At 39.4% G+C, this 11,564-nt stretch overlaps 1 protein-coding gene across 1 annotated transcript; it reads right to left on the bottom strand.

Annotated features, from left to right (window-relative positions):
* Positions 1–5,087: 5,087 nt before the first annotated feature.
* On the bottom strand, positions 5,088–6,650 carry LOC133440597 (myosin heavy chain, clone 203-like). The gene has a single exon (XM_061717915.1). The coding sequence runs from the start codon at positions 6,648–6,650 to the stop codon at positions 5,088–5,090; it is 1,563 nt and encodes a 520-aa protein (XP_061573899.1).
* Positions 6,651–11,564: the final 4,914 nt, after the last annotated feature.

Here is an 11,564-nt window from a genome sequence, read left to right as displayed (position 1 = left end):
ACGACCCCGGTTTTATCGAAGCGTCACAGGGTCCCCAAACACAGTCTTGCCCAGGGCCTCTAAAAACCTCCAAACAGCCCTGATAATGTGATCTATGATAAAGTTTGCACATGCTGGTTTAACTGACCTCTGTCAGACTTCCTTCCAAGCTATTCTGGTCTGCACTACAGAAGCAGACTGAGTTAGGAGTAGAGTCGGTTTGTATTTATAGCAAAGCCAAAGTCTTCCATCAATTAGCTTTCACAAGCAGAGTTGGAAACTGCAGATTTTAGTAAACCAAAACTGTAAATAAAGTACTGAACTTTGATCAGAGTAAGGCCACTCCTAGTTTGAACTTTGATGATTTAATTGTATGTGCCTGATGGGGAAGTGAACTACACCGCTTCACTTCTCCACACACAGGAACTGAATTGAAGAATGAGTGTGATTAGAATAAGAGCAGAACTGGGTGGATGAATGATGACCATGACGACAGTAACCATGGGGATTAAATCTAACCTGATGGATTAGAAAAGTAACATTGTTAAAACAGACACTTCAGGATAATCAATGTTAGGCTTACAGTTGGCAGCAAATAAGTGGAAATAAATAATCTAAATGTAAAGAAACCAAAACTGCTTTTTGAGGCATTCTTATTTCTTTGATGTCTTGATTCTGATTATTGGTTATATACTGTACGAGATGGCACATTTGCACGTCACATTTAAACTTTAAATGTTTTCCAAAGAGGAAGATTACTTAAAAAAGTAAAAAGATGATTTTAAACCTGAATTTTGCCCTCCTGTGAGGAGTATCCATGTCTGCAAGTGTATGATCATTGATAGTGCCAACAAAGTTTGATGATAAGAGGTTGCAGCTTTCCAGCTGCTGAGTTTACCAACAAAAATATAATGCAGTCATTTCACCTGACCTCTGTCTCACTCCTCAGAAAGAAAAACAAGAAAGAAAAGCAGTGAGAAAAACAGCCTTTATACAATAATTGAAAAACTAAATAACATGCACCTATCATTTTTTTGTAGCTACAAAAAGTCCACTTTTTCATGCATGTGCATGAAAAATATTGCTGAATTTGTATGAACTGGACCAGCCATGTTTAAATTTAAACAGCGTTTGATTGAAAAGTGCAAATATCGAGGCAAGGTAACATATAGGACCAAAAAACTGTATTACCTGTACTTGTCTTTTCTGTTCCAGCCTTCAATTCTTCTTGTACTTTCACACTGAATGGCTATTATACGATATTTGACATCGAACCTTTCCATCTTCCAGCTTCTGGGTCCTCTGGTTAAGCCACAATACAGATATCTGATTCCTGGTCCTTTATCAGTCTCAATGAAGTGAATTAGTGTTTTTTCCACACTACTGATCTCTGTCTGCAACCAGCTACATGAGAATGAGAAATACAACTAAATCACACCTCAGTCTATTTGAGATCCCTTTTAGGCAGCTCTCATTTCTTGTAATGGCACCCACACCTAGACACTTATTGCCATTTTAAATCACTTTCTGATGATCAAAAGTTGATGTATTGTGGAATTTTGGCTGCAACTATCACAGATGATCTTACAACGGGTTAAAACTCGACTTCCATCGCCCCCTAATGGCAACCTGGAAGCCCAGATGGCGGCTGGGCCCATTTCAGATCATCCTCATTACACACATGGCTGTTAAAGTTGCTGAAAGAGCCGCCTGGATTCATTCCAGCCACTGCAAGAAAGTTGCTGTTCAGCACTCCTCCATAGCTTAGGAATCAGACTTCACAACCACAAGGGGCAGAATGCTCCCCTCAGGTCCGGTGGGGATGACGGGGCAGTCCAAGGGAATCTCTCCCAAGCCCAACATGGATCAATTCAGCATGGATCTACGGCCACTGCATTCTTTTTGACCCGTGTGGTGTGAGAATGACCATGTGGACTCCAACACCACTGCCGTGCCATTGTTTTTCCCCTCACATTCTTCCAGGGTCACAAGCTTCCTGATCCAGCACCCACACCATCACCCTCCCCTCCATCCTCACTTCCCCCTGTAGTTCCAACATCGCCGAGCAGCACTAACACGCACTAATCACACCCGGCCCAAACAAATAAGGCCCTGTCGAGTGATAATACGGGAAACTCGTGAACCGTTAAGTGCGAGGGGGGTTAGCCGATCTGGGCATTTCCTTGTGTCACCTCAAAAGTTGAGGAGAAGAAGAGTTGGAGAAGAATTTTCCGATCAACAAGGGATTCAGAAAATGAAGCAGACCATGAAATTGGAGTTTAAAAAATTTCTTGTAGAAAAATAAAATCCTTATCATCATCTTGAAGCAAGATAGCTTACCTATCTTTATGGGAACATCAGTTGAAACTAATCTCAACAGAAACATAAAGGTTGTGTCATTTCCACCACCATAAAATACTAGCAATACTAATATTAATGTAAATAATATTTATGCCAATTTTTTAAATGGTTAATGTGGTTACTGTTGCATAATACTATATATATTGTTTCCATTATTTTATATTAGGTATATTGGCAGGAATGTGTATCACTTCAGGCCCAGTACAGGTGTCAGATTTAAATTGAAGTAAGTAATAAATATATTCCAGTAGATAATTAAATCATATATGTTCTTCCTAAGCCTGTATGTTGTTTTTTCTAGTTATGCATCTAATGAGAAGGTCAATCTCGTGATTGATATGAAAACAGTTTTTAGATTCCCACAAAATGACTTACTAAACCACAGAAGAAAAAGGCTGTGGCCATAGTTGAAGTTTACATAACACCCACAAGACGTGAGCCAAGAAGGAAATCAAAACCCAGCACCATTTACCTCTGTGGTCACCAGAGGCCAAACATCAAGCCTCAAATGTTAAGGGGCCAGTAAAAAACCCATAAGTACTAACTACAAATTAGAGGAAAAGTAACAAAGAATAAAAACAAAGACAGTTCCTCTTCATGAAGCGTAGTCGGCAGTACTGGAGTTGAGGGGGGATGAGGGGGGATGGTGTACCCCCCTGAAATAAAAACGGTCCAAATCATCCCCCCTGTAAAACTGCCATCCCCCCTTTCCATACCTTATGTCATTTCATCAATGAATGTGGTTTCACTGCTATTTCAACATTTAGAGTCATCACCAGAAAAATAACTTATTTGACAATTTTTATCTGTTTCAAGTAAATTTTCACTTGAAATTAGTAGAAAAATCTGCCAGTGGGACAAGATTTATCTTCTCATTACAAGCAAAAAAAATCTTGTTCCACTGGCAGATTTTTCTACTTATTTTAAGTGAAAATCTACTTGAAACAGTTGAAAATTGTTGTTTTTTCCAGTGACGAGTCTTGTTTTAAGTGTAATGAGATTTTTTTTACTAAAATGAGACATTTTAACTAGAAATAGGACAAATATTCTTGTTAAGATTTGCAGTGATCCATTTTACTTATCCTGTGAAGGACAGAGTCATATTGATAAGTTCAGAAAACTGTTTTTTATTGTTGTGTTTTGATGTATTTGATGTAAGCCCAGCAGAGGTGTCAAGTAACGAAGTACAAATACTTTGTTACCTTTCTTAAGTAGAAATTTTGGTTATCTATACTTCACTGGAGTAATTATTTTTCAGACGACTTTTTACTTTTACTCCTTACATTTTCAAACAATTATCTGTACTTTTTACTCCTTACATTTTAAAAACAGCCTTGTTACTCTATTTCATTTCGGCCTTTAAAAAAAAACTATCCAGTTAAATTGCGCAGTCCGGATAGAGTGAATTTGGTTGTGGTTGTTTCAGATGTTCTTGTCCAGTTTTGTTCTTACATCCGTTCCCTCAGATTCCTGCAACTAAACTTGAATGTACATTCCAATAAACATTAGGATAAATGATGACATGCCTCTGAAGTTTGACTTCTTGCACCATTACAATACTTATAGGCAACTAGTCATCATATCTCCTGCTCTCTGAAACACATGTTAATGCTCAATAGTACACATATATGGTTCTTTAATATATTTGCATTATACTAAGATGCATTCATTTTCAATGGCTTTTGTCCTTAATGACTTTTTTCCCCCTTACATTACTTTTACTTTTATACTTTAAGTAGTTTTGAAACCAGTACTTTTTACTTGAGTTGATACTTCAACTTCTACAGGAGTATTTTTAAACTCTAGTATCTATACTTCTACCTGAGTAATGAATGTGAATACTTTTGACACCTCTGAAGCCCAGTGGATATTTAAAGCTTTTAGAAGGCTGCATTTAACTGCTGCTATGTCATTCCTGCAGTATTTCTGCAGGTGTTTTGGTCAGTGCTATTATTTGTAATATATTATATTATTTGTAATCAGCACAAATTATTTGTCCCCATATGATAAAATCCACCATCCCCCCTTGATTTCTTTTTACAACTCGAGTACTGAGTATAAGTGTATCTGACTGAGGTTTTGTTTTTTAATATTGATTTCTTAAAAATTGAAATGGTATCTCTATAACTTGTAATCTCTCAAAGAGAGAAATTAGGTTAAACACATACATTTTTTTTTGATTCACAATCATTTTATTTTATATACACTGTACACGGTGTCCATTCAAGTCAATTCAATTCAATTCAATTCAAATCAAATTGGCTCTATTGGCATGAATGGTAACCATTGTTGCCGAAAGCATACATATACATACAACAAACCACAATACTATTAATACATGAAATATTAAGACAATTATAATAAATATTTAACATTAAATAACTAACACATGCATACAATATATATACAGAACTAGTTGAAACGCGTCCTCCAGATCTCCGTAGATGTGGTTGAATCTCTGCCAGCGGTGGGAGTTGAAGATGGACCCCACCTAGTCGCGTGTCGATGAATGGCTCTCATCGATACCAGGATCGAGTCGCCCCAACGAGGTGGCTCCTTTCTGCTTCAAGGAGGAAAAAAAACACATAAAGTAATTTACAACTGTGGGGGGAACTGGGATTTGAACCGGTACACCATGACACCCACTGTACGGCCCGTGTTTGGTTTTATGTACACATGTCACCCAGACCCACGCTCCCCCACTGATGTCACCACATGGTGACACTCGTAGTCACTGCTGGAGACAACTAGGCTTCAGGAGTTTCAGAAGAAGAGTTGGACTGGGGAGGGGTCTCTGCACTCTTCTTAAACTTCTGGAAGAAACTCCTGATGGGTCCCTTCTTCTTCTGTTTCTCTCTCTTTGTGTTCTCCAACTGCACTTCCAAACTGTGAATCTGGCCCATCAGGGCCTCGGTGGAAGCCTTCTTCTCCTGCTCCGTCATCTGCAGAGCCTCCTTCATGTCAGAGATCTCCTGCAGGAGGCAGGACTTCTCTCTGCTCCACAGCTGCATCTCGTTGTGCAGCACCTCCTGCGCCTTCTGCACCTGCACCTTCAGCTGGAAGCTTGTCTCTACCTGCGCAGCCAGGAGGAGGGACTTCTCCTCCTCCCACTGGCGCTCCTGGTTGCTCATCTCCTCTTTTATGTTGGAGATCTCCTCCAAGAGGAGGGACTTCTCCTGCGCCCACTGGCACACCTGGTTGCCCATCTCCTCCTTCATGTTGGAGATCTCCTCCAAGAGGAGGGACTTCTCCTGCGCCCACTGGCACACCTGGTTGCCCATCTCCTCCTTCATGTTGGAGATCTCGTCCAGGAGGAGGGACTTCTCCTGCGCCCACTGGCGCTCCTGGTTGCTCATCTCCTCCTTCATCTGCAGCAGAGCAGTCTCTTTCTCCTCTTTCATCTGCATCAGAGCAGCCTCCGTTTCCTCCACTCTCTGGGTCCAGTTTTCCTCGGCTTGCTCTCTGCAAGTCCTCTCAGCTGAGACGGCCGCCTGCAGCTCGTGGATCTTTTTGGTCGCATCTATGCGCAACTTGGCCTTTTCACCCACTTCTTTCTCCTTTTGAGCTTGTTGGGATTTGAGCTGTTTTTTCACCTCCATCAACTCCTTATTCTTATTTTGCAGCTGAGCGAGTAACTTGTCCATCACCGCCCACATGTCGCTCATCTCCTGCCGTTGCTCTGTCCATAATCTCTCCGCGAACTCTCTCTGCTCCCTTTCGCGGTACAAGTCCTCCTCCACGAGAGAATCTTTGTGTTGTTCTCCTCTCAGATACACGATCTCGTCAGACATTTTCCTGGTAAATTTTTCCAGGTCCTGGATGCGTTTGTCCTTGTCTTCCAGTATTGTCTGAAACTCGGACTGTGACATCGGGAACCCGCAGTCTTGACTGCGATGGCGGTCTCCTTCCGCGACCTGCTGCTTCTTCTCATTGGCAGACTGAACATCTGGAAGTCCAGCAGCTGCAACAGGTTGTTCAGGTGCAGCTGCAACAGTTTGTTCAGATCCAGCTGCAACAGGTTGTTCAGGTGCAGCTGCAACAGGTTTTTCAGATCCAGCTGCAACAGGTTGTTCAGATCCAGCTGCAACAGGTTGTTCAGATGCAGCTGCAACAGGTTTTTCAGGTGCAGCTGCAACAGGTTGTTCAGGTGCAGATGCAGCAGGTTGTTCAGGTGCAGCTGCAGCAGGTTTTTCAGGTGTACGGCGTTTACGGACCACACGCTGAGGTTTCGGGGCCATCTGCCACCAGTCAGTCTCCGGTGGCTGCTGCTGAGACCTGCGGGCCATCTCGGCTTTCACCGGCTTGGACATCTCTTACTTTCTGATATTTTGGTCGGATAAGCTTTGTCAAACAATAGCTATTATTCGCTTCTATTCTCTATTATAGAGAATTATACTGAGTCACTCAGTATAATTGAGTAGAGAACTATTACTGAGTAGAGAACGATTATGGAGTCTCTTTCTGATATTTTGGTGGGATAAGCTTGGTCAAACAATAGCTGTAGGCTACGCTTCAAGGACTGGTGCGTGCGTGTACTTTGACTGATTCAGTAAAGTTCTGGATCTTTCCAACAGCGTTGCCCTAATAAAGGCTCTGTTGCTTTACGTCATCTCAAAGGGGAATGACGTGCGATCCTGGTCTGTTGCTAAGATACGCCAATGAAGTCCACCTGGCGACAACTTTGATCTCTTTGTAAACCCCGAAAATTCCAGAACAAAGTCGCGCTTTCATGTTAAGCCTGATTTATGGTTCCGCGTTACACCGACGCAGAGGTACGCGGCGACGCGTACTGTACTTGCGCGTCGCCGCGTTACCTACGGCGTACGCTCTGCGTCGGTGTTATTTTTGGGGGGAGGGAAAACTTCGCTTCATGGATTGCAGATAAATTAGTAATTGAACTGTAATCTGGTGCAATCAGTACTGGAGTTGAGGGGGATGAGGGGGGATGCATCCCCCCCTGAAATAAAAACGGTCCAAATCATCCCCCCTGTAAAACTGCCATCCATCCTTTCCATCCCTTATGTCATTTCATCAATGAATGTGGTTTTACTGCTATTTCAACATTTAGTCATCACCAGAAAAATAACACCAGAAAAATAACTTATTTGACAATTTTCACCTGTTTCAAGTAAACTTTCACTTGAAATAAGTAGAAAAATCTGCCAGTGGGACAAGATTTATCTTCTTATTACAAGCAAAAAAAATCTTGTTCAACTGGCAGATTTTTCTACTTATTTCAGGTGAAAATCTACTTGAAACAGGTGAAAATTGTTGTTTTTTCTAGTGACAAGTTTTGTTTTAAGTGTAATGAGATTTTTTTTACTAAAATGAGACATTTTAACTAGAAATAAGACAAATGTTCTTGTTAAGATTTTGAGTTTTTGCAGTGATCCATTTTACTTATCCTGTGAAGGACAGAGTCATATTGATAAGTTCAGAAAACTGTTTTTTATTGTTGTGTTTTGATGTATTTGATGTAAGCCCAGTGGATATTTAAAGCTTACAGAAGCCTGCATTTAACTGCTGCTATGTCATTCCTGCAGTATTTCTGCAGGTGTTTTGGTCACTGCTATTATTTGTAATATATTATATTATTTGTAATCAGCACAAATTATCTGTCCCCATATGATTAAATCCACCATCCCCCCTGATTTTCGTTTACAACTCGAGTACTGGTAGTCGGAGCATACGGGCCCCGCAAGTCAATTATGTGTGTTGTCCTTCAGTTCTCCTTAATTGATTTAGTTTATTAGTCTGAGAGCTGTGCTAGCATGAGCATTAGGTGCTATGTCAACAGCCATAATTAGCACAATCTTCACAGTACTCAAAACTTATGTGGCAACTGAGAATCTAATAAAGTTTTAGTTAACAAACATTATTAAAATGTGAAAGGCCGATACTTGTAAGTAATCCCAACTATAATCTATTTAATGTGGGTCTAACAGCTAATAAAACATTTTGGTTGGGACTAATTGATGTGACTGAGCAATATTTAAATAATTATCTCCATTAATGCATTTTTAGATAATTTCCATGTCACCCGCATGTGCTGGCAGGATTTTAGAAAGTGTAGTTTCTCCAATGATGGAGATCGATTGCCTGTCATGTTATGCTTGGGGCAACTATCTAAAAAAGCTGAAGCACTTGAGCTGCCTGTTTAGGAAGAATTGAAAATTTTTTTAGGAAAATTGCATAAATGGAAAAATTGAGAAAATGTATATTGAAAACAAAATTATGAAATCTATAAAAAAGAAAATACATGAAGATGAGTATTTCAAATTTGAAAACAAGGTAAAGAAAAGTAATTTTTGTAAGTCGCTTTGGATAAAAGCGTCCGCTAAATGACAGTAATAGTAGTAGTAGTAACTATTAAATTAACTATATTTTTTAACTTTTTTTATTTAGATTTATCTAGATTTTCTGCAATGTCTTTTATTACTTTTGTTAAATTACACGCTTGGACAAATTTTCTTAAGGTATCTTATATATTACAAAGGCATCTCTCTCACCTCAGAGATTACTTTCTGCTTTTTGGAATCAATCAAGTGAGAAAATTTGTTAAAACATTTTTTGATTGTATTTACACCTTTATGTGCATAATTGGATAATATACAGTAAGTATTTACACCTTTATGTGCATAATTAGATAACATACAGTAAGTGTTGGGTAAAAGTCACAGGAGACAAATGTCTTTGAAGAGCTTGAAGGATTGTTTGTACAGTTTTGTTTTGCAGCTTTGGTTCAGTAAAAATCTGAAAATGTCCTCACTGCTGAAAAAACAAAAAACAACAAAACTTTATACCTCAACTCAGCTCAGCTTTTTAGCTTGTCGAAGTCTGCTATTTATGGCTGTAATCTCTCTTCATTTTAATGTGCAGAATATGCAAGTAAAACCACAGCAATGGAAAGTCATGAGCAATATGATTGCTCATGACTTTCATTGAACCCTTTTGTCCAGTTCATCCCAAATTGGTGTATATGTTGTAAAGAACTATGAATCCCCCTTGTATTACTAATTAAGTATTGTTAAGTGTTGGGTAATCTTAATGGAAATAGTAGCATGCTGCATTCAAGGGGCAACATCTGTTTTCTCTGTCGTGAATTACAGTACCTGGACTGACCACTGGGGGCTGTCAATCTCCACTGTCAATCTCCACTGTCAATCTCCACTCCAGTCAAGCAAGACTTTCAGGGCCCTCCCAGGTTTACTAGCCGACAAAGCAACCAGTGGTCCCGCTGGAGCTCCACTAGGCCTCTTTCAGCTGCAACAGCACTTTTTCGCCTGTTGTTTCAGAAGCAAAATCTCCAATGAAGATGGACATATTCCGTCAGAATGAATATAAGGTAATATTTGATAAGCCAAGTCATACTAAAATAGCTACTGTGTCAGTTTAGTTAGGGTGAGTGTGTTTCCTTTGGATTAACTGGGTTGGGTAGATTCAGGTCCTACCAATATGACGTCTTTGCGACGTTATGAACATGGTAATCCAAATGCACTCAGAAAACCTTTTGGTTACATTACAGGGGGCTTGTCCTGGTCTTTTTATACTGACTGTGGTTACAAGATGAAGGCTAATAACCCCTTAATGCCTGCTGCATTATATTCGACACATACAATTCTTAGACGTTAACAACACCATTAACAAAACAATTAAAACAAAAAGGTTTTATTAAATCAATACATTCTAAAATAAATACATTTGCCAATCGTTTAAGAAACGATGGAGTCAAAATTGCCGTTTTTTATTTCCATATACAATAGAAACTTTGAAAAGTTGTTTTTTATGTGTATTATTTCATATGTCAGACATTAAAGGGGTAATAAGAACCCATTACTGTACATGCCACCAGAGTTTATGAATAGATTAATTGCTTATAATGGTTTTACATCACCAAAAAGGAACACTTCTATGCAGAGGATGTTGTAGTCCAGATGTTGCAAGAGAAAAGTAGGAGTCTCTCTTGACATTCATCTCATTTAAAGCATCTAAGTCCTGAGCTTTTTGCTTTCCTCAGTCCAAATTCCCACTTCCCTCTGTATCACTATATCCTTTCCACAAACTCACTCATTAGTTAATTGGACGAAGCATATTATAATGAAACAAGAATCTGACCCAAAATGTTGTAAAACCAACTGATCTTTATCCCTTTAGGGCCAAAGGGGTCATTTTCTAAAAACCCTTCTGCAGCAAGATTGTTAGTGAAGCTGCAGGACAGAGACGGTCAGGCACAAGACTGACTCACTGAGGCAACTCAGCGATTATACCGCAGTGTTCTGGTCTTTTAAGCAAGTGTCACTGTCAGTATGTGGTATGATCAGGACTTCTTTGTTCTCTGTGAAAAAACTGACTGCAGAGTGATTCAGATCCAATTAAGCATCTCTCCTTCACGCTGAGCCTTTATTCCTCAAGTCCTGCCAGTGATCTGTCACAACCTGAGAATGTGTGTTTGAACTTCATCTCCAGCCGCGCTTATTTCTATCCCTCGACAAAATGTGTTGAAAAATGAAATTGAATTTCAGAGTAGAAAAGGTTTAATTTTAACAAACCGTTATGTCAGTTTGTGATTAACTGTGAGAATAAAAATTACATGAAGTTCAAGACAAATATAACCAAGTTTTTCCTTGCGACTGGCAGTTGTCATGAGAAGTAATTCAAGGAAAAATACACTTCTAAGAAGGAATCATCTTTCCCAGGAATTTCCATGAATTTTTCAGCAAAACAATACAAAATCACATTCGGTGCAATTTGCAAGTGTCGCTAAGGAAGTTGTGTCGCTGTCTGAAAAGTTTGAAACAAAAAACTGTGACAACCCCAACCTTATAATGTTAATAATATAATGCACACCTGAAGACACAATTATAGGAATAATGGAACTAAATAACGATTGAAATGCTCCAATGCGTGATGCGAGGAAGTACAGCAACATTACAAAGAGGTGACACCTCCACTCTTATGACTTTGAATGTGTAGCAGGCCTGAGATGCAAAAATAAATGTATATTAACAAATTAGAAGGGAAAAGTATTAAATGTCGTGGGTTTGTGCTATCTCACAAATGAAAATGAATGTAAATGTAAATCACTTTTTGTCATTTGCATTTTCCATCAGATTTGAATTTTTCTTGTGATTTGGGGTCATAGAAAGATTGAAAACATTGATGGAGTGATCTCAGGCTTTCTCCATGACAAACGATGCCCACATCACAGAGAACGATGACAACAT

This window comes from Cololabis saira, chromosome 3 (genome assembly GCF_033807715.1).
Source record: "Cololabis saira isolate AMF1-May2022 chromosome 3, fColSai1.1, whole genome shotgun sequence".
NCBI lineage: Eukaryota > Metazoa > Chordata > Actinopteri > Beloniformes > Belonidae > Cololabis > Cololabis saira.
Note: the sequence above shows the minus strand (reverse complement) of the source record. Positions and strands in the feature narration are given on the sequence as shown.

Bases quoted from the DNA above. Each gene is read 5' to 3' on its own strand.
- LOC133440597 (XM_061717915.1), bottom strand. From the start codon at position 6,650: ATGTCCAAGCCGGTGAAAGCCGAGATGGCCCGCAGGTCTCAGCAGCAG.